Genomic DNA, 23,767 nt, shown 5'->3' on the forward strand with positions numbered 1-23,767 from the left:
AAGATCGATCTGTAGGGACTGATCCATTTGTCTATACACCTCTAATTAAACAAGTAGGCCTAAAAGATTTGATTGCTGAGAAGGGGACATGTTTGATCCAGTGTGTATTGCTGCAGAATAACACATGAAACGATATAGTGCAATCATGGGGTGAGATTGGTTGGTGTATGTAGACTGAGGGATGGAATTGGTTTGTACTCTGGTTATGTGTAGCAGCTGTGCCGGGTCCTATCCCATTCTAATAGAAGATGATGAGAGATCCGGGATTCTGGACACATAATACAATGTGTGACCTCTCATCTGTTCCAGGACTCTGGGGGAACATGACTTGTGAGAGATCAGCAAAGGGTTCTAGATGTCCCAATCCATCCGTGCAGTGTATGACCTGAAGGATCCCAGAGCCGAGCGTTCATTGTGGGGACTTTATATAGTAATCTGGATAGTAAGGTCACCAGTGGAAGGTGCGGTGTCGGAACATCTCTTATGAACAGGATCGATTGAAAGGAGAACTTTATATCCAGGAAGTGTTAATGGTCTAGGACGCCTTCTCTGGTCAGATGTAATAAAAAGTCGGTTAAACGATTGTGATAATTATTGGGAAAGAAATGGCTTTCTAGATAATATTAGAAAACTAATCATTCTTCAGAAGACAATTGTCTATATTTTGGGGTGGCTAGAAGAATTGTTGTTCATCAAACAAGTTGTATGGACATTTGAGTGCGCTCATATCTCTGGTATTCTTTTTTTTGGTTGGGGTCATTTATCGAGGAGATCTGCACTCTACTAAAAGCTGGGAGGTATTACGTCTCGTTTTGGGTGGGGGTTTGAAATGCTGCATTTTACGGTATTTTTACGATTTTTATTTACTTTATAAATCTATTATTTTATATATTCTTATTTATATTAGGATACTTTCATATTTAATTCACCAAATGTGAATATCCCGATGTCTGTGTATGTAGTGAGGACATTTATTTGGAGGATCCTGGGTGACGTCAGAGACATGACCTCACCAGTAATGATGATGAAATGAAATCCAATGGTCACCCAAAAGAAGTGAAAAGTTGCTCTTTCTGATGAATAAAGAGCATCATCGAGCGGGAAATTTAAATCAAGGAACTGCTGTGGATTGGATGATTGAGAGCACAGAGGGGCGGACTTATTGTGACGTCTGGACGCGCCCTCCTCCAACCCCTCCCCCTTATTCTCCATCAGGTCCGCTTATGCTGCATATAAAGCGAGGCTGGGTGCTTTTCCTTCATATTCGTCTGAGACACGAAGAACTTGGAGATGTCTGGTCGCGGTAAAGGAGGAAAGGGTCTGGGGAAAGGAGGCGCTAAGCGCCACAGGAAGGTGCTCCGGGACAACATCCAGGGCATCACCAAACCCGCCATCCGACGTTTGGCCCGCAGAGGGGGTGTCAAGCGCATCTCCGGACTCATCTATGAGGAGACCCGCGGAGTGCTCAAAGTCTTCCTGGAGAATGTCATCCGCGATGCCGTCACCTACACCGAGCACGCCAAGAGGAAGACCGTCACCGCCATGGATGTCGTCTATGCGCTCAAACGCCAGGGCCGCACTCTCTACGGATTCGGAGGCTAAACCCCAACATCCACCGCTTACCCACTTCACCCCAACAAAGGTCCTTCTCAGGGCCACCCACCTTCTCATACAAAGAGCTGATGATGATTCACAACTCAGACATGTCATTTCTAGATATTTATCGTGTAACAATAAGAACTTCCGCTAATTGTTTCAGTAAGAAATGGAATGGTGCGATGTCTAGCTGCCCATACACTCTGCTAAACATAAAGCAGATTGAACAATCAGAGATGTAAGAACCGGACAATATTATATGTGGAATCTTATTGGGCGGTCAGTAGATCTATAGGAGATTGTACAGTCAGCACTCAGGGTGATAATCTGAGTGAGGAGAATAGATAATAGTTTATGCTGGAACTGAACCTAAAAGTTAATATTTCATTATGAAAAGAATGGAGCTCACTCATACTGAGATGATTCTAGAAATAGAATGTTTCAAAGATGGAATGTTTGAACATTCCGATTGTGATACAGGAAGAAGAAATCTGTGCATCTGCTATATGTACAAATTATATATCAGGAAGAGAGGAGATATAGTTCTACACAGATCTGATAATGAAACATGGAATCCTTTATTTCCCATCGTATAGAAAGGTAGAGATCTATGAGAGAAGTCATCTCACTATCATGTTGTGGGGATTCTGCATTCTGAGGACTTAAAAGAGAACATATGTAAATGTTTTACATTATTTAATCTTCAGATTCCTCACTAAGCGGTGAAAATAGAACTATGAAGCGTTGATATTTCTCGGATAAATGTCGGATTTGGCGGTATAATGGGGCTGATTATTTCTCTGTAACGTTCTTCACAATTCAGGCGGACAAATTTAAAATCTGAGCCAATCAGAGCTGTGGGCGTTCCTTACATCCGCCAGTGATGTCTTTGAATATTTCACAGTAAATGTGATCTGAGGATTCTGTAGTAAAATCAAATCCTAAAACAATGTAACATTTCAATGATTTTTAAACTGCCTGGAATCAGAGGGACCGTTGATGAATGTTCCACAGAAGGGAGATTTTATATCATTCAGTGCCAGATCAGCCAATCAGGGAGGGTTGTAACTTTCCATACTATTCCGGCGGGAAAATTGAGCCAATCACAGTTCTGAACCTTTTTTCTTCCTTTACAGGAGAATCCTGACTTGAATGATATCGGAGTTTCTTGGGAAGATGATTGTTTGGTAATTGCTGATTTGTAGAATCCATTCAGCAGGAATAAAGGATGGGGAATGACGAGGAGTTCCTGGAGGGAGAGGAGAAAACTTTAGAAAGGAGATTCTCCAATAATGAGTTATTTAGATGTAGGAAATGTTCTCACTACAAGTCCCCGGTATTAGAAGGGTTAATAAGCAAGTTGTTTGCTGTCAGAGGTATTTGTAGGAATGAAAAACTTCTTTCCTGCTGAGTGATAGATGTGATTTGTTGTAAGACACAGAATGAGGTATGAGGCTCTTTGTATGTAGATGTGGGTGGCTCTGAGAAGAGCCTTTGTTGTGTTGGGTGATGGGGTTGAACCGGTGGGGATTACTTGGTCTTGGTGGCCTTGTGGCTCTCGGTCTTCTTGGGCAGCAGCACGGCCTGGATGTTGGGCAGGACTCCTCCCTGGGCGATGGTGACGCCCCCGAGCAGCTTGTTGAGCTCCTCGTCGTTGCGGACAGCCAGCTGGAGGTGTCGGGGGATGATGCGGGTCTTCTTGTTGTCGCGGGCAGCGTTACCGGCCAGCTCGAGGATCTCAGCGGTGAGATACTCGAGGACGGCGGCCAGATAGACGGGAGCTCCGGCCCCGACCCGCTCGGCATAGTTACCCTTCCTGAGCAGGCGGTGAACACGACCGACTGGGAACTGCAGACCAGCCCGGGATGATCGGGTCTTGGCCTTAGCCCGAACCTTTCCTCCTTGTTTGCCGCGACCAGACATGATTCTGTGATATTGGAGTTCTCAAAGAGATGTGAATGGCTGGAGCCGCTCCCTTTCCTGTTATACTCTGAATGATATGACGTCTCGCCCTATGATTGGCCACGTTTGAAACCAGCCAATGCTCTCTAGGTTTGTATCTAAACCAATCATTAACTGAGGAAAGAAAACATGACGTCACTCCTCATCACATGGCTGAGTCCTCCAATAGAAGAGTGAGGAGGGAGGAGGTTCATTTGCATAGGACCTCCTATATAAGCAGCACATGAGGGCGGCGCCAGCACACTTTTCTCTTCTCAGAGCGGAGGAAACATTCTGCTTATCCATTATCATGCCTGAACCAGCCAAGTCCGCCCCGGCGCCCAAGAAGGGCTCCAAGAAAGCCGTGACCAAGAGCCAGAAGAAGGACGGCAAGAAGCGGAGGAAGAGCAGGAAGGAGAGTTATGCCATCTACGTCTACAAGGTGCTCAAGCAGGTCCACCCCGACACCGGCATCTCCTCCAAGGCCATGAGCATCATGAACTCCTTCGTCAATGACATCTTCGAGCGCATCGCCGGCGAAGCTTCCCGCCTGGCTCATTACAACAAGCGCTCCACCATCACCTCCCGGGAGATACAGACCGCCGTCCGCCTCCTCCTGCCCGGAGAGCTGGCCAAGCACGCCGTCTCCGAGGGCACCAAGGCCGTCACCAAGTACACCAGCGCCAAGTAATACCCCTCCCCCACCCATCACCCCAACAACACACAAAGGCTCTTCTAAGAGCCACCCACATACTACACAACCGAGCTGTCATACAATCTTCATGTATCGTACAATGTATTACCTTTACAAGTTTTAGCTGTCCGGATAACAGAAAATGAACTCAAAATAACATCATTAATAATCTTGAGATGAGAAGTAGGTCGGTCAGACTGGAAGGGGAATGAATAAAACCTTCCTTCTAATCTCATCCTTCTTTATTGCAGAGATCGTCTCCCCTCTCTGGCTCTATACATTTCCTATTCCTCGCCTTGTACTGCACACACCCAACTGCTCTAATCACTTCTGCTACATTGTTACAATGAAAGATTCTCCGCAATCTCCCGCCTTACATTGTTCCTTTATCTGGGGAGATCGTGGAGCTTTTATTCCACAACACAATGGGGGATAGAAGCAAGAAAAGTGAAACATTGTATCTGCTCAGTCATCTCAGATCGGCTAATCCGACACTGAATATTATTCATAGAAAATATCACTCTTTCCGGGACGGTCCCTTCACTTCCAGGAAATAAATATGTAGAAATATTATTGTTCTGTTTTGATTTTGCACATCAGAATACAGAATTGCACTGTTATTGGATGTTTGTTATAGAGATCTATGAAAAGTCTACGGAACAAATCTTTTCCAGGCTGAAAACTGAGAATTTTCGAATAGAATTCTTTGGATCCTCATGAAGACATCGCTGACCAATGAAGGCTGATAATGAAACCGCTCACAGTTCTGATTGGCTTAGATCTAAAATAGCGATTTTCAAATTTCCCGCCTGAATTGTGAAAACGTTACAGACAAATAATCAGCCCCGTTATAACACCAAATCCCACTGAGATCATCAGATGAGATATTTATCCGAGAAGTATCTTTAACACTTTATTTTCAGGCAGATTCATTGATTAGTACGGAATAAACAGAAATAGAATTGGAAGATTATAGAATAATGTAAAGCATTTCCATATGTTCTCCAGAATGCAAAATCCCCACCACTGCTACATACAGAAGATGATAGTGAGGCGACTTCTCTCATAGATCTCTACCTTTCTATGTGATTGGAAATAAAGTACGTATTACATGTTTCATTATCAGATCTGTATATGATCGGGGAACTGGTCGATAATTAACGTTTCATCTTTCAGACATGACATGTAGCCGTTTCGGATTTCCCCCTTACATCCTAAAATAAACGAAAAGTGAAAGGACTGGTAGAAATCTGTACTAATCATGACACTGCCAGATAAATATATACAACGAATCAATAAACACAGTTGTTTAATTTCAGTCCATTCTTTGTAACTAGAAATCAGAAAAATGTTAACAATGTGTCTAAGTAAATGACATTTTCTGCAGAGTATTGAATGGCTGTGACCCCGCCCCTTCCATCAGTCTTCCATCAGGTCAGCTTTTTCTTATAAGCAAGAATGCAGGCCTTTTTTTTACCGTAATATTGTATAAATATGAAATTGTTATGATGTGTGACAGATGAATGTTTTCTGTGTAATCTCCGAGGAAGAACGAGGAAACCGCAGTAAAGGAAGAATAGCGCCAAATATGAACAGGGAATGGATGAAGAGAGGATTTCTGTACACTTCACTGTTTCCTTCATTTCTGTTACTTGTGCAAGTAAAGTCTTCTTCTATTTATTGTTGTAGTCCCACCCCTCCCCCATATAATGTGAAAAATAAAATAAGGGTAATGCGAATTTTACTGACCCTACAACAGCTCCAGAATAGGTGGAAAGAAAATCAATCAATGTTGTCTCCATCAGATCATCACAAATATGTTTAAAAACGGCAAAATGTATTGCAGTTAGTGCTGAGCTCCGACTCTGTCACCCCGGAGTCATCTACTGATCCATCACACGGTTCTCTGCGCCTTATCATTGGATTATGGGCCCCATATCCCAACAATGTGTCTAATCTAAAGGATGGAGGGCAATGGACACCAAGGAGATCACCTGCTTATCTAAACTCACATCAATTCAATGTGTTATATTAAACTTTAAAATCATATAAAAAAAACGTAATTGCTGTTAGGACGGACAGGTGTCATTATAGCACATTGTCCCCCCACCCGGATCACAATTTTCGGTGTCTAATTATACAATCAGATCTCCCAAACATGTATGTCTGACTCCATCTTAAAAAGAAGTGGGTGATTCTGAGAAGATCCGTCGGGTTTGGTAATATAAAATAAAAATGATTGGGTTTACTTGGCGGGCTTGTGGCAGTAATATTCGAGGATTTTACCGCTTTGGTGGAAATATTTGGAAGCTGAAAACCGACCCAAGTGACGTCATTTTGGAGGAAGATGAACAGATCTATGAATAGAACTTCTACAATGTCGGCTTTAGCGGTATAATGCGGCTGAATCTTCCTAACGGCCAGTAGAATTATGGCGGGAGATTTAAATATAGCAACTCGGAGCCATCATAGGCGTGGTCTATTAATAGCCAAGAGGGGAAATAATTTCTGGAAATATGGAGTACAATGTGTTCTGACATTGGAGCTCTATGTAGGTGTGCGTGGTTTTGGTTGGAGGAGTTTAGCGGTGAGAAAGATTGGAGAGATGAGAGAATGATGTCCTGTGATCACATTTCCCCTCATTACTATTCACCTGTATTACAAGTCTGAGTGTTAATAATAAGAAGACAAAGTGTTTGCCTTTAGAGTGCCATTTACCTGACAGTAATAATACAATTTATCACATTAATAAAATATATCCTTATTTAAAAATAGAAATAAATACTGCGTATGTCCGGCTCTTTGTACAGAGATGTGGGTGACACGTTTGTGAGGCTTCAATAAATATATAATAGTAATAATAATTTATTTATATATATTCTATATTTTTTGCGGAGATCATCTCCACTTTCTGGCCATTTCCTATTCATCTCCTGGTACTGCACACACCGAAGTGTTGTACCTAGAATGACCGCAAGGTGGCAGAGCTTACTAAACTCTCATGCCTCACTCAAGCATTGCTACAATAAAAGATTCTCCACAGTCTCCCGCCATAAAATTGTTACTTTGAATTTGGGAAGCTCGTGGAGCTCTTAACTCGCAATACAATGGGGATATAAGCAAGAAAAACGAAACATTGTATCTACTCGGTCAGCCCAGTCAAATCTTTGTCTATTTGTATCTATTTAAAGAATCAGCAACAGATCAATGTACATAGCTAAATCCATGAGCTGCCTGATAGGTAAATGACACAAATATGTACAAAGTATCAGCTACATACAAATCTGATTACAATAATATCACCTCGGATAACAGTCCTTTATAGAAGTTAGAAGTAGAAAATTGTTCCACGGAAATGTTTAGTGCATTTATTGGTGAAGTTACATATAATCTCCAATCCTGGACCCCCCTCCTTCGCTCCATAACTCCCGAACATCACATAACCTCGGAGCTGAACAACAAACCTCATTAAATGCTCTTGGACCAAGGCTGGAAAATTAAAAAGTGCCCTTTTTAAATGTATAATTATTTATTTGTTATTTTTGTATTTAGATTTTTAAGTGCTTCAGAATAAAAATGAATGTTTGAATTTAGTCAACTAGAAAAATAAAACCGCTGAACACCCCCCCCCCAAAGAAAAAACAAAAAAAAAAAAAAAAAAAGGTTAATATACTCAAAATTTTACAAAATCACAAAAAAAAAAAAAAAAAACCACAAATGCATCAATTTTGCACCTTTAAAGCAGGTGCACCCACCAAGTAATGGAATCTTCAGCAAGTGGTGTTTGAACCAATAATGTGTTAGTTTATAGACACTATTTAAGCAGCAAACAATATATTGCTGCTAACATTAATAGGTTACATCTGAATCAGGGCCATCTCACTGAATGGGCATGCTGGGCAGTTGCCAAGGGGCCCCACTTGCCCAGCACTAGTCCCAATTCCCATGTGCATCCCACCGCCAACCTTAACAGGTGGCAAGCGCCTGTCGTCCCTGCACTGCTGTTAGGCCACTTGGGCCGTGGAGAGGGAGCCCACAACTGCAGGAATGCCTGTCTACCTCCACTGGAACTGTTTGTGTTCACCAGACCCAGCCGCTGAACTTGGAAGCTGTCATTAGCCTGGCACTACTGTACCACTAAATATTGCCTTATCGATAATTTGCATTTTTATTCTCGTGGGTGATTGTGTAGGCGGTGCCCCAGTGCGCTGCATTGCCTGAGGCCCTTTAATGCTCTTAAGATGGCACTGATCCAAATTTCACATGTCAGAATTTAAAGTCCACAATAAAGTGACAGTACTCTAATAGTACTCAGTGGGCTTTGTATAGAATACACTGACTGGAAACATCAGGCTGTAAAGTAGTTGAGACAGCACTGATGAGGTCTATACTTAGACATACCTTTCCACTGTCCTTCTGTACTCAGTTAACAGCTCTTGATAGCCCTTCTCAAACTGTTCATGCCCTGTTTTCAGATCTATTAGGTTCATCTGGTCTGTAAGCTCCTCTGGTTTTAAGCATCTCCTCAGCTTGACCATTTCTCTCAGATTTTTCTTAAATGGGCCAACAACTATCTTTGTGATGTCTAATCTGTAAGGCCTGGATTTTTCAGGATCACTCATGCACAAAGCTGAAGAATTTCTTACACACATCTTGCAAGTTTTTTTTTTTTTTTTAAATTGAAAAAAGACGTGTTTTAGGCCGAAAAAAACAGTGGTGCATCCGGCGGTTAAATAATTATTTCCAATATATAGCAGTTTACCAATGCATTTGTGGATTTTGGTGACCAAATCTGTGTTCTGGGTCCCCAAATCTGGTGTCCATACATAGCATAAATATATACTGTTAATGTACAGCAGTTAAAAGCTGCATTTTGGGGTGTTATTAAAAAAATTCGCGTTTTAGGCCGAAAAAACAGTTGTGCACCTGGCATATAAATAATTAATTTCAATTTTACAGCAGTGAAATACACATTTTCTGTATTTTATTACAGAAATACTTGTTCTTGTTCCACAAACCACTTGTGCATACAGCGTACAATTATTATTATTATTATTTTTTACATTTCTGCATAGAAATTGAGAATCATTGTATTTTGGGCTCTAAAAACATTAGGCTGGGTCCACAGAGCATTTTTATGACACGGGCACTGCCTTAGTGAACATAATTGTTGACTACTGCCAGGTAAATTGACACCGGAGAGAGACCAATCTTTCAGCTTGGTGGGTGAATGCAAATAATGAGGAGAACATCAAATAAGGGACGTGGGTATGGTCGTGGTGGTGTTGGTGGAACTCCTGTTTCTGGTAGAGGACGTGGCCGTTCAGTGCCAACTACCGCTCTAAGTCAAACACCTTCCTCTAGTGAGAGTAGGCGACAGAATCTGCAGCGTTATTTGATAGGCCCAAATGCCGCTCTATGGATGGTGAAGCCAGAACATGTACACCCGATAGTAGATTGGGTAGCTGATAGTGTTGAGCGAACACGGACTGTATTATTCGTGTTCGTACCGAATAATTGGATTTTTGTTACCCGAACACGAACACGGACACTTTACTGTATATTCGGGTAAAAATCCGTGTTCGGTCGTTTTATTTCCGGGTTTTGCATGCTTTGGCGCTCTTTTCATGGCGGGCTTTCAACAGCCAATCAACAATTGTTTAACTGGTGTGCCTTAAGCCATCCCAGCCATGCCTGCAAATGTCTCAGTAGCTGTGATTGGCCGTCTGAAGCATGTGACCAAGTCTTTATAAGTTCGAGGCAGCCGCAGCGGCATCATTATGCTGCTTAGATCAGGGACAGAGCACACATCAACGTGCTGGCTGCTGATTAGGGAAAGATAGGCAGGAAAAAACCATTTGTGTCCGGATAGAATTGAGGGACAGGTCGGAGTGTTTAGGCAGGGCGAGTTGTAGGCATTTTAGGGATAGAGTCTGCTGAATTATAGGGTCAGTGTCTTCTGCAAACTACAATCGATATTGCTGTGTGGGGGGTGGGGTCTGCACTCAATCCTGATCTACGATCTCTTCTCAATCCTGTTAGGGAGAGGCTGCTGCTGAATTTTAGGGTCAGAGTGTTCTACAAACTACAATCGATATTGCTGTGTGGGGTGGGGTCTGCACTTAGTTCTCCTGATCTACGATCTCTTCTCAATCCTGTTAGGGACAGAGTCTGCTGAATTTTAGGGAAACTGTGTTCTACAAACTACAATCGATATTGCTGTGTGGTGTGGGATAGGAGATAGGCAGGTGTCAGTGATCCACATCCATTTTTCTGTGTGTGGGCTGCAGTGAACACAATCTTTTTGGGGTGCAGTGAACACAATCCTTTTGGAGTGCAGTGAACAAAATCTTTGCGGGGTGCAGTGAACAAAACCTTTGTGGGGGTACAGTGAACACAATCTTTGTGGGGTGCAGTGAACAAAACCTTTGTGGGGTACAGTGAACACAATCTTTGTGGGGTGCAGTAAACACAATCTTTGTGGGGTGCAGTGAACAAAACCTTTGTGGGGTACAGTGAACACAATCTTTGTGGGGTGCAGTGAACAAAACCTTTGTGGGGTACAGTGAACAAAATCTTTGGGGGGTACAGTGAACACAATTTTTGTGGGGTGCAGTGAACAAAACCTTTGTGGGGTACAGTGAACACAATATTTGTGGGGTGCAGTGAACAAAACCTTTGTGGGGTACAGTGAACACAACCTTTTTGGGGTGCAGTGAAGACAATCCTTTTGGAGTGCAGTGAACACAATCTTTGTGGGGTGCAGTGAACAAAACCTTTGTGGGGTACAGTGAACACAATCTTTGTGGGGTACAGTGAACACAATCTTTGTGGGGTACAGTGAACACAATCTCATACTTCTGAAGCTTTGAGGGTGCTGCCTGTTCTATACTCCTCCTCCTCCTCCTCATCCATCCTTTTAGGTGTACAAACAATAGTAATTGGGGCCTAGTGTGCTTCTGTACGTGTGAAAAACATACACTTTTTTTTTATCATATTTCCTATTCCGCTATTCTATAAAAACCTTTGGGGCTCAATTAAATTGCGGAATAGTCTGTGTCGGTACGTGTGAGATCCACCTTTCCAAGTTTTTGGGGTTCATCTCATACTTCTGAAGCTTTGAGGGTGCTGCCTGTTCTATACTCCTCCTCCTCCTCCTCCTCATCCATCCTTTTAGGTGTACAAACAATAGTAATTGGGGCCTAGTGTGCTTCTGTACGTGTGAAAAACATACACTTTTTTTTGATCATATTTCCTATTCCGCTATTCTATAAAAACCTTTGGGGCTCAATTAAATTGCGGAATAGTCTGTGTCGGTACGTGTGAGATCCACCTTTCCAAGTTTTTGGGGTTCATCTCATACTTCTGAAGCTTTGAGGGTGCTGCCTGTTCTATACTCCTCCTCCTCCTCCTCCTCCTCATCCATCCTTTTAGGTGTACAAACAATAGTAATTGGGGCCTAGTGTGCTTCTGTACGTGTGAAAAACATACACTTTTTTTTGATCATATTTCCTATTCCGCTATTCAATAAAAACCTTTGGGGCTCAATTAAATTGCGGAATAGTCTGTGTCGGTACGTGTGAGATCCACCTTTCCAAGTTTTTGGGGTTCATCTCATACTTCTGAAGCTTTGAGGGTGCTGCCTGTTCTATACTCCTCCTACTCCTCCTCCTCATCCATCCTTTTAGGTGTACAAACAATAGTAATTGGGGCCTAGTGTGCTTCTGTACGTGTGAAAAACATACACTTTTTTTTGATCATATTTCCTATTCCGCTATTCAATAAAAACCTTTGGGGCTCAATTAAATTGCGGAATAGTCTGTGTCGGTACGTGTGAGATCCACCTTTCCAAGTTTTTGGGGTTCATCTCATACTTCTGAAGCTTTGAGGGTGCTGCCTGTTCTATACTCCTCCTCCTCCTCCTCCTCCTCCTCCTCCTCCTCCTCCTCCTCATCCATCCTTTTAGGTGTACAAACAATAGTAATTGGGGCCTAGTGTGCTTCTGTACGTGTGAAAAACATACACTTTTTTTTTATCATATTTCCTATTCCGCTATTCAATAAAAACCTTTGGGGCTCAATTAAATTGCGGAATAGTCTGTGTCGGTACGTGTGAGATCCACCTTTCCAAGTTTTTGGGGTTCATCTCATACTTCTGAAGCTTTGAGGGTGCTGCCTGTTCTATACTCCTCCTCCTCCTCTTCCTCATCCATCCTTTTAGGTGTACAAACAATAGTAATTGGGGCCTAGTGTGCTTCTGTACGTGTGAAAAACATACACTTTTTTTTGATCATATTTCCTATTCCGCTATTCAATAAAAACCTTTGGGGCTCAATTAAATTGCGGAATAGTCTGTGTCGGTACGTGTGAGATCCACCTTTCCAAGTTTTTGGGGTTCATCTCATACTTCTGAAGCTTTGAGGGTGCTGCCTGTTCTATACTCCTCCTCCTCCTCCTCCTCCTCCTCATCCATCCTTTTAGGTGTACAAACAATAGTAATTGGGGCCTAGTGTGCTTCTGTACGTGTGAAAAACATACACTTTTTTTTGATCATATTTCCTATTCCGCTATTCAATAAAAACCTTTGGGGCTCAATTAAATTGCGGAATAGTCTGTGTCGGTACGTGTGAGATCCACCTTTCCAAGTTTTTGGGGTTCATCTCATACTTCTGAAGCTTTGAGGGTGCTGCCTGTTCTATACTCCTCCTCCTCCTCTTCCTCATCCATCCTTTTAGGTGTACAAACAATAGTAATTGGGGCCTAGTGTGCTTCTGTACGTGTGAAAAACATACACTTTTTTTTGATCATATTTCCTATTCCGCTATTCAATAAAAACCTTTGGGGCTCAATTAAATTGCGGAATAGTCTGTGTCGGTACGTGTGAGATCCACCTTTCCAAGTTTTTGGGGTTCATCTCATACTTCTGAAGCTTTGAGGGTGCTGCCTGTTCTATACTCCTCCTCCTCCTCCTCCTCCTCCTCATCCATCCTTTTAGGTGTACAAACAATAGTAATTGGGGCCTAGTGTGCTTCTGTACGTGTGAAAAACATACACTTTTTTTTGATCATATTTCCTATTCCGCTATTCAATAAAAACCTTTGGGGCTCAATTAAATTGCGGAATAGTCTGTGTCGGTACGTGTGAGATCCACCTTTCCAAGTTTTTGGGGTTCATCTCATACTTCTGAAGCTTTGAGGGTGCTGCCTGTTCTATACTCCTCCTCCTCCTCCTCCTCATCCATCCTTTTAGGTGTACAAACAATAGTAATTGGGGCCTAGTGTGCTTCTGTACGTGTGAAAAACATACACTTTTTTTTGATCATATTTCCTATTCCGCTATTCAATAAAAACCTTTGTGGCTCAATTAAATTGCGGAATAGTCTGTGTCGGTACGTGTGAGATCCACCTTTCCAAGTTTTTGGGGTTCATCTCATACTTCTGAAGATTTGAGGGTGCTGCCTGTTCCATACTCCTCTTCCTCATCCTCCCTTTAGGGTAGGAAAAAATGTAATTGGGCCTAGTCTGTGTTTGTACGTGTGAGATACACAGTTTTTTATCCTATTCCGCTATTCAATACACACCCTTTTGGTGTAAAAAACATTAAATTGCGGCATAGTTTGCATATTTGACATTTGCATATATTGTGCCTTGTTGCGCTGTTTTGAGTACTCCACCAACATGGCCAGTGGCAATGACGCCGTTCTCAGCTTAACTATCCCACTTCTATGCCTCCTTGAAAAAACAATTCGGGCGATGATGGAAGAGGATGTGGCACAGGATGAGGAGGAGGAGGAGGAGGATGAAGAGGTAACATTTCAAAGGCTTTCAGGGCAGTCATTCGCAAGGGGCTCCGAGGGTGGGTTCCTGCACACACAAACGCCAGGGACACAATTGTCCAGCAGGGGCACAGTTCTGGAGGATGAGGAGGATGAGGAGGAGGAGGAGCTGGAGGAGGAGATGGAACCATGTTCACAGCAGGGTGGCACCCAGGCCAGCTCATGGCCATCACTGGTGCGTGGCTGGGGGGATACAGAGGACACGGACGATACACCTCCCACAGAGGACAGCCTTTCGTCGCCTCTGGGCAGCCTGGCACACATGAGCGATTACATGCTGCAGTGTCTCCACAACGACCGCTGAGTTGCCCACATTCTAACTTGTGCTGATTACTGGGTGGCCACGCTGCTGGATCCCCGTTACAAGGACAACGTACCGTCCTTAATTCACTCACTGGAGCGCGATCGCAAGATGCGCGAGTACAAGCGCACACTGGTAGATGCGATGCTGCTGGCATTCCCATCTGACAGCGGGGCCACAGTGGAAGCACAAGGCAGAGGAGGAGGAGGTCGCCAACTCAACCAGGGCACCGCCAGCACCTCAGAAGGCAGGGTTAGCATGGCCGAAATGTGGAAAAGCTTTGTCAGCACGCCACAACAAACAGCAGCACCAGCAGCTCAGATGGAACGTCTTAGCAGGAGGCAGCGTTTTACCAACATGGTGGAGCAGTATGTGTGCACACGCCTACATGTAGTGAATGAGGGGTCTGCCCCCTTCAACTTCTGGGTCTCCAAATTGGGCACATGGCCTGAGCTTGCCCTTTACGCCTTGGAGGTGCTGGCGTGCCCTGCAGCCAGTGTATTATCTGAACGGGTATTTAGCACGGCTGGGGGTGTTATAACAGACAAGCGCATCCGCCTGTCCAGAGACAATGTGGACAAGCTCACGTTCATTAAAATGAACCAGGCATGGATCCCACGGGACTTTTCCGTACCTTGTGCAGAATAGCAATGGATACCGACCTTACCCAGCCATTGTTCCATTTTTGCTCTTTCTAACTCTTTTGGGGTGTACCCTCATTTAAAATTTGTGAAAAGAAGCAGTGTTGGCTACCTCGTCCTCCTCCTCAGGGCCAGATTAACGTAGGGGCTATTGGAGCTGCAGCTCCATGCAGGCCCCTACCTTTTATATAGGCCCCGGGTTGGCCATATTCACTGTGACCGCTCTTCTGTCACTTGTAAACACAGAAGTCTGGCTTCTATGCTCGCTTCCCCAGGCAGCACCCTCAGAACCTCCCCACACAGCGCGAAGGCCGGACAAGGAGGGACAGTTGCCGATGCATGGATGTGTTTATGGGCTTCAGAGACAGCATCCCATGTTGAATTAGGCATGCATGGCTGCACCCTTCCTCCTCTGGGTGCATGCCAAGGCACGGCCCTTAAGGCCCTTCAAAATCCTCAGCACCAAGACCATGATGCTCTTAATCCGGCCCTGGTCCTCCTCCACCGCCGCTTCCACCTACACCGCCCATAGGTGTGCGCAGCCTATTGCATTAGGGTGTGCACCCCAAAGTTGAAATACACATGCATGTGTTTGCCTACATGTACATGGCCCCGATACATTACTCTCCCTGCTGGCAAAGAGAAATAGAGCAGAGCAGGTGCGAGGGAGATCTTTCCCATCTCCTCACTGGCAAACAGAGCGATAATGCTATGTGCCCTAGGTGATTAGGGTGTGCCCAGGTACACCAGGCACACCCTGTGCGCACGCCTATGACACCGCCACATCCACCACCACCTCAACCTCCCTCCTACTCCTTATGGGCCTCGTCCTTCAGAGATGAAGAACATTGTTTTATTTTTCTGTTTTTTTTTTTTGTTGTTTTAAGTTATTTCCCTATCCACATTTGTTTGCAGAGCACTTGCCATGCTCTTAACTATGTTTTGCTGCCATTTGCAGCACTCTAGCCCTTTCCATTGGTGTTTTAGAGCCATTTTAGTGCCTTAAAGTTCGGGTCCCCATTGACTTCAATGGGGTTCGGTGTCCGGGAAAAGTTCGGTAAAAGTCCGGGACACGGACCCGGACTTTTTTTTAAAGTTCGGCCGAACCCGTCGAACACGGACATCTAGGTGTCCGCTCAACCCTAGTAGCTGACAGTGCCTCCAGTTCCTTCACAGTATCTAACACCCAGTCCTCTGCAGAAAGCTCAGAGTTGGCACCTGCAGCTCATGCCCATCAGTCTTCCACCTCACTCCCTTGCAAATCAGCCAAGCAGTCAGAGCCCCAAATCATGCAGGAAAGTCGTATGCTTTTTGATGACTCTGTTGCCAGGGTTTTTGCTGAACCACTTTTGTTGCATGATAAGGACATGGGAATATCTTCACAAAACGCCTCTGATGATGACGAAACACAGGTGCCAACTGCTGAGGCTTTCTGCAATGTGCAGACTGACGAGAAGGGGAGGGATCATGAATGGGTGGAAGATGATGTGGAGGATGATGAAGTCCTAGACCCAGACTGGACTGAAGGTTGTGGTAGTGAGGCGTGCAGTTATGAGGAAGAGGCAGTGGTCGCACAGAGGCAACAGCACGGCAAAAGAGGGAGCAGGGTGCAAAAGTGCAGCGGGCATTCCAGAGACAGTACGCCTGCTACTGTCCACCGCACCCAGGCACCAAGTACACCAAGGCCTGCTCCAAGGAGTTCATTGGCATGGCAGTTCTTCACACAATGCCCTGACGACAAGAGATGAGTGGTTTGCATGTTGTGCCATCAGAGCCTGAAGCGAGGCATAAACGTTCTTAACCTGAGCACAACCTCAATGACCAGGCATCTACATGCAAATCATGAACTGCATTGGAGTAAACACCTTAAAAACAAGGAACTCTCTCATGCTCCTCCTGCTCCCTCTTCTGCTGCTGCCCCGTCCTCTCCCTCCACCTCTGGCGTCACCGTGACACCTGGCGACCAGCAAACAGAGGATGTTCCACTAACACCACCACATACGACACCATCACCAAGCATCTCCAACATGTCACACGGCAGCATTCAGCTGTCAATCTCCCAAACATTGGAGAGAAGGAGGAAATACCCACCTACCCACCCTAAAGCCCTGGCCCTGAATGCCAGCATTTCAAAATTACTGGCCTTTGAAATGCTGTCATTCCGTCTGGTGGAGACGGACTGTTTCAAACAGCTGATGGCGGTGGCTGTCCCCCAGTATGTTGTTCCCAACCGCCACAAAATTTCCAGGCGAGCCGCCCCTTCCCTGCACAACCAAGTGGAGGATAAAATCAAGTGTGCGCTATGCAACGCCATCTGTGGCAAGGTCCACATAACCACAGACACATGGACCAGTAATCACAGCCAGGGTTGCTATATCTCCCTAACTGCACACTGGGTAATTGTAGTGGCAGCTGGGCCCGAGGCGGATGGCGGTTTTGTGCATGTCCTTCCACCACCGAGGATCGCAGGGCATTATTTGTTGCATCCTGTTGCTTCCTCCTCCTACTCCACATCATCCTCCTCCTCCTCCTACTCCTCATATACCACCCCCACATCCGGTCATCGAAAGAACCTCACCCCCAAATTCAACACAGCCCAGGGTAAACGTCAGCAGGCGATTTTAAAACTCATGTGTTTGGCTGACAAACCGCACACCACTCACCGCACAGGAGCTTTGGAGGGGCATAGAACAGCAGACTGCTGACTGGTTGCTGCCGCTGAGCCTCAAGCCCGGCCTGGTGGGATGTGATAATGGGTGAAATCTCGTTGCAGCTCTGGGACTAGCCGGTTTGACGCACATCCCTTGCCTGGCGCATGTTCTGAATCTGGTGGTGCAGAAGTTTCTTAAAAACTACCCAGACATGTCAGAGCTGCTGCTGAAAGTGTGGTCCATATGTACGCACATTAGCCCACATGGGTCTACCTGACAGCTAATTACGTAGCATTCTGTGGCTGAAGGTACATTAGGCATTCACACAGTATATACAGAAGCAAGTGTCGGCCTGTATAGGCTGCAAAAATTATCTCACATGGTTTGAACTGACAGTAAAAAACTTAGTTTTTGATGGCTAGAGGTACGGTAGGCATTCACAGTACACAGAACTGTAAGTGTCGGACTGTATAGGCTCCAAAAATTAGCTCACATGGTTTGAACTGACAGCAAAAAACATAGTTTTTGATGGCTAGAGGTATGGTAGGCGTTCACAGTACACAGAACCGTAAGTGTCGGCCGTTATAGGCTCCAAAAATTAGCTCACATGGTTTGAACTGACAGCAAAGAACTTAGTATTTGGTGGCTGGAGGTACATTAGGCATTCAAAGAAAAAAATAATTGCTGGCCCTGAAAGGCCCCCAAAATAGCCATTCAATGGACATGAAATGCCTTTTAATGCCGCTGTATGTAGCGAAGCCAAGGACCAGGAATTGTTGTGGGTGGAGAAATTTCGATGTAACCTGGTCTACTGGTCACATGTGTTGAATTCCTCAGAGATCCATGCCTCATTCATTTTTATAAATGTAAGGTAGTCTACACTGTCATGAGCTAGGCGAGTGCGCTTATCGGTCCCGATCCCCCCTGCTGCGCTGAACGTCCTTTCGGACAGGACACTGGATGGGGGGCAAGCCAACATTTCCATTGCAAATTGTGCAAGCTCTGGCCAGAGGTCAAGCCTGCCCACCCAGTAGTCCAGGGGTTCATCACTCCTCAGAGCGTCCACATCGGCCGTTAACCCGATGTAGTCGGACACCTGTCGGTCTAGGCGTTCCCTCATGCTGAATCGGGAGTACAGCTATCAATGGTTCGGCTGAAAGAAGGATCTCATATCTGAAGTGACCAAGACATCTTCCAACTGCCCTCTTCTTGCAGGCGCTGTTGGATTGTTACCCGCAACTGTCTCTCTGTGACTGGAAATTCCTCTGCCAGCGCACGGAAAAGCAGAATGCAGCATTTCCCGCAGCAAGGCCTGGAAGTGCTGCATTCTGACCGCCCTCTGTGATTGTGGTAACATTTCCGCCATTTTGTGTTTGTACCGGGGGTCTAAGTACGTTGACACCCAGTACATGGTCCCTGACCTTTTTTGCATTTTATACGGGGGTCCCCCTTAAAACGCTGCAGCATGTAGGCCCCCATTCCCACTAAACTGGAAGTGGTATAGTGGCCTGCTTCCAGCTCATCATCCAGGATAATGTCATCCTCGTTCTCCTCCCCCCATCCACGGATAACACCAGGGAACCCAGAAAGGTTTAAAGCATGCTCTTCTTGCTCCTCCTCATCCCCCCCAGCACCATCCTCCTCCTCTGACTCCTTTTCAGACTCCTGCTGTTGATTTGTCTCAGATGGAGTAGCACCCCCTGGGAATTCATTCAACATTGCGACTTCCTGATCTTCCTGCCCCTGCTCCTCGACGGCTTGATCAATGACACAACACAGTGCACGCTCCAGAAAGAAGGCGTAAGGTATTATGTCACTTATGGTGCCCTGGCCATGACTGATCAGTTTGGTGATCTCATTGAATGGCCACAGAAGTCTGCATGCGTCCCGCATGAGCAGCCACTGGCGAGGTGAGAAAAAACCCAAGCTCCCCAAAACCTGTCTTGCCGCCGAGTTCGAACAGATAGTCATTAATTACAAGTTTCTGCTGGAGCAGCCTATCGAGCATATGCAACGTTGAGTTCCATTGTGTCGGGCAGTCACAAATAAGACGCCTGAGGGGCAGGTTGTGTCGCCACTGAATCTCAGCAAGGCGAGCCATGGCTGTGTAAGATCTTCGGAAATGGCCCGAGATTTTCCTGGCCTGCCGCAAGACGTCCTTGACCCCAGGGTATTTAACAACAAATCACTTCACCACCAAGTTCAGGATGTTTTTTTATTTTGGCCTGTTTCAGCGTGCTCAGCAGATTGGCACAGTTGTCGCACACCACTTTACCAACTGACAAATTCAGCAGTGTCAGCCACTGATCTGCCTGTGAACGCAAAGCTGACAGGAGTGCATGACCAGTGTGGCTCTTGGCTTCCAGGCACAACAGACACAGCACAGCATGGCAACATCTCACCTGGCATGTGGAATAGGTTCTGGGGATCTTGGGCGGCGCAGGAGAAGAGACGGTAGCAGCGGAAGAGGAGGAGTCAGCCGAGGAGGAGAGGGAGGATGGAGGAGGAGGAGAAGAAGAGGCAGGCCTGCTTGCAATCCGTGGTGGTACAACTACATTTTCACGGGTGCCACGGGTTGCATGCTTAACGACCGTCAGAAGGTTCACCCAGTGTGCAGTATAAGTGATATTTGAGAAAGAAGGGAAAGCCGCTCAGGTGCAAATATCAAGACCTGGTGCAGGTCGGATCCGTCATCCAAGGATATGCAAGTTTTTTTTTGTTTTTTTTTTAACAATGGTTTTTATTGAGTTTTCAAATTACAAGAAAACATATACACATACAAAAAAAAAAAAAAAAAACAAGCAAACTCTCGCTCAAGACAAGGTGTAGCTAATAGCATTGATCAGTGACATTGTTCAATTTCAGACCAAATACAGTTACACAATATGATCAGAAAATACAGTCACCCGTGTGGGAACAAATCCTGTGGGTAGGAGTAAACAATGCGAATAGATAAAACAGAGCACAACACAGAACATGAAACTTCCGTATCATTGCAGGTACATTACTGAGAGGGATACCAATAAACCCAGGCTGCCCATTGCTTGTCAAAGGACGTGACAGTGTCCCTAGTCCTAGCTGCAAGCAGACGCTCATATTGGTAGGTCAGGTTAACTTGCGCTAATACTTCACTGTGGCTAGGGGCTAAGCTGTCCTTCCAGTGCCTAGCTATGCATAACTTAGCCGCTAGAAGTAGGTGGACCATAATGGTTTGGAATTCCCACGGATAGTCCTGCACCCCTAGATGGAGGACCGCTAAAGCCGGGTCGGGTTTTTTCAGTATCCCAGACACCTCAGCCATTATTTGAAATATTTTTTTTCCAAAAGCTGGAAATGCCTACACACGACCAAAATATGTGGAAAATATTAGCTGGGTGGCCACAACCTCTCCAACATAATGGCGAGTAGGACGGAATAAACTTTGCCAGGATGACTGGAGTCTTGTACCAACGCGCCACTATGATTTGGGAGAGATCCCAGTGATTAGTGCAATGAGTTGCCGCTGCTACTGCTTTAAACGATTTAACCCACGAGGCTTGCGGGTACGTGGTTCCTAAGTCCCTTTCCCAACGTGTCATGGGTGGGGTCTTAGAGAATTTAGATTTATCCCCTAGGAGGTCATAGAACAACGATATGCCCTTTGATTTCGTAGCCGGGGTTGTGAGGAAGTCCCAGGCGTTAATTGTTATCTGGACAGTCGGGGGGGGGGGGATGTTTGCGGAGGAAGTGACTAATCTGCATAAATGTATGGTGGACCGTAGTGGGTAATTTATATGTCTCGACCAGCTCTTGCCAGGTTTTGATAGTAGGGCCCGACACAAGTTCGTCAACCCAGAAAATACCATGATCTCGCCACTTGTCAGTTTTTAGATATGGTATTAAGAGTTCAAGGGTTTGAATCGGTATGCGGGGGTTGGCTGGACATGTGCTATGAGCTGAGGAGGCAACAAGCCTTCGCCATGATAGCAGTGTGGCCTGTGTGGTGGGAGGGAGTGGATGGAGGGGCAGTGGCCTCCATGAGTCCGCCAGAAGAAGCAGATGTAATGAAGGAGTGAGCGCTAAGGCTGCTTCAAGTCTGACCCAGAGAGCTTCCGTGGACCCATGAAACCACCGCTTGGCTTGCGTCAGTAGTGATACCGTGTAGTAGTCCTCCAGTATTGGCCATCCCATCCCCCCCCCACCGATTTGTGTTTCACTAGGTGTGTCTGCGAGCATCTGGGTTTCTTCCCCATCCATACATAATTGCGGAGAATACGCCTCAATTCCATAAAGTATTTGTGGTGTACAGTGACTGGGATCGTCCTAAAGAGGTATAGGATTTTGGGTAACTCCATCATTTTAAACGAGGCAATACTGCCTATCCATGACATTTCCACTTTAGACATGCGTGTCAAGTTCTGACGAATCTTTTCAATAAGGGGTTTGAAATGTATATCAATGATTTTCGTAAGATCAGCCGAAAGGTGGATACCTAGATAGGGAATCGTATCCTTTGCCCAAGTGTAAGGGAACCGCTGATGCAGGTGCCGTTTGGTGTGGGCATTGAGACCTAAATCCAGTATCAAGGACTTACTAAAATTCACTTTATAATATGATAGCCTGCTGAAATGCGTTAACAGTTTGTGAATAATTGGAAGGGAGATCAGGGGGTTATTGATAATCAAAACAACGTCGTCCGCAAATAAATTGATCACATGGGATACTCTATCCGCCACCATACCTTTGATAGACCCCATTTGCACAAGGTTGGATGCCGAGCTACTCATGTCCAATTCCTCGTCCTCACTGATGTCATTGAAGGTGTGTTATTCCCCCCAGCCACGTACAACACCACGGGTACCAGATAGGTGACAACGAGCACCCTGGGATGCCTGCTGTGGTTGGTGTTCCTCCTCCTCAAAGCCACATTCCTCCTCTGACTCCTCAGACTCCTCTTCCAGCGTTGCCGCAGGTCCAGCAAGTGATGATAAGGCTGTTTCTGGTGGTGATGGTGACCACAACTCTTCCTCTTCACGCTCATCTACGGCCTGATCCAGCACTCTTCGCAGGGCACGCTCCAGGAAGAAAACATATGGGATGATGTCGCTGATGGTGCCTTCGGTGCGACTGACTAGGTTTGTCACCTCCTCAAAATGACGCATGAGCCTACAGGCATTGCGCATGAGCGTCCAGTAACGTGGCAAAAAAATACCCAGCTCCGCAGAGGCTGTCCTATCCCCATGGTCATACAAATACACGTTGACCGCTTTTTCTTGTTGGAACAGGCGGTCGAACATTAGCAGTGTTGAATTCCAACGTGTCGGGTTGTCGCAAATCAAGCGCCTCACTGGCATGTTGTTTCGCCGCTGAATATCTGAAAAGTGCGCCATGGCCATGTAGGAACGCCTGAAATGGCCACACACCTTCCTGGCCTGCTTGAGGACGTCCTGTAAGCCTGGGTACTTATGCACAAAGCGTTGTACAATCAGATTCAACACATGTGCCATGCACGGCACATGTGTCAACTTGCACAAATTCAATGCCACCAACAAATTGCTTCCGTTGTCACACACCACTTTGCCGATCTCAAGTTGGTGCAGGGTCAGCCACTGATCCACCTGTGCGTTCAGGGCGGACAGTAGTGCTGGTCCGGTGTGACTCTCTGCTTTCAGGCAAGTCAATCCCAAGACAGCGTGACACCGTCATATCCGGCATGTGGAATAGCCCCTGGGGAGCTGGGGGGGGGGGGGTACAGTTGGTGTGGAGCAAGACGCAACAGCAGAGGAGGACTCAGCCGAGGAGGTTAGCAAAGAGGATGGAGTAGGAGGAGTAGAGGAGGTGCAAGTCGTGGCGGTGTCACCAACTCTGCAGAGCCATGCATTCCATGCTTGGCAGCCGCCAGCAGGTTTACCCAATGCGCAGTGTAAGTGATATACATGCCCTGACCGTGCTTTGCAGACCAGCTATCAGTGGTCAGATGGACCCTTGCCCCAACACTGTGTGCCAGACATGACATGACTTCCTTTTCCACAATAGAGTACAGGTTGGGGATTGCCTTTTGTGAAAAAAAAATTTTGGCCGGGTACCTTCCACTGCGGTGTCCCAATAGCGACAATTTTTTTTAAGGCCT

At 45.7% G+C, this 23,767-nt stretch overlaps 3 protein-coding genes across 3 annotated transcripts in view; 2 read left to right on the forward strand and 1 right to left on the reverse strand.

The window, feature by feature from the left end:
• Window positions 1-1,290: 1,290 nt before the first annotated feature.
• On the forward strand, window positions 1,291-1,602 carry LOC309547649 (histone H4; the record flags this gene model as incomplete). The annotated part of the gene is made up of 1 exon (XM_082247526.1): window positions 1,291-1,602. One exon carries the CDS (start codon window positions 1,291-1,293, stop codon window positions 1,600-1,602), a length of 312 nt encoding a protein of 103 aa, XP_082103652.1.
• Window positions 1,603-3,126: 1,524 nt separating this feature from the next.
• LOC309547612 (histone H2A type 1-like) lies at window positions 3,127-3,519 on the reverse strand (the record flags this gene model as incomplete). The annotated part of the gene is made up of 1 exon (XM_082247485.1): window positions 3,127-3,519. One exon carries the CDS (start codon window positions 3,517-3,519, stop codon window positions 3,127-3,129), a length of 393 nt encoding a protein of 130 aa, XP_082103611.1.
• A 328-nt stretch (window positions 3,520-3,847) lies between these two features.
• The window catches only part of LOC309548326 (histone H2B 1.1-like), a gene marked incomplete at both ends in the record, with an annotated part of 34,452 nt that continues 14,532 nt past the window's right edge, over window positions 3,848-23,767 (forward strand). The window contains one exon of the mRNA XM_082248265.1: window positions 3,848-4,201. Coding sequence (XP_082104391.1) covers window positions 3,848-4,201 — 354 coding nt within the window. The remainder of the gene's footprint in view (window positions 4,202-23,767) is intronic.

Source organism: Pelophylax lessonae, assembly GCF_965119305.1.
Source record: "Pelophylax lessonae genome assembly, chromosome: 2".
NCBI classification, from domain to species: domain Eukaryota; kingdom Metazoa; phylum Chordata; class Amphibia; order Anura; family Ranidae; genus Pelophylax; species Pelophylax lessonae.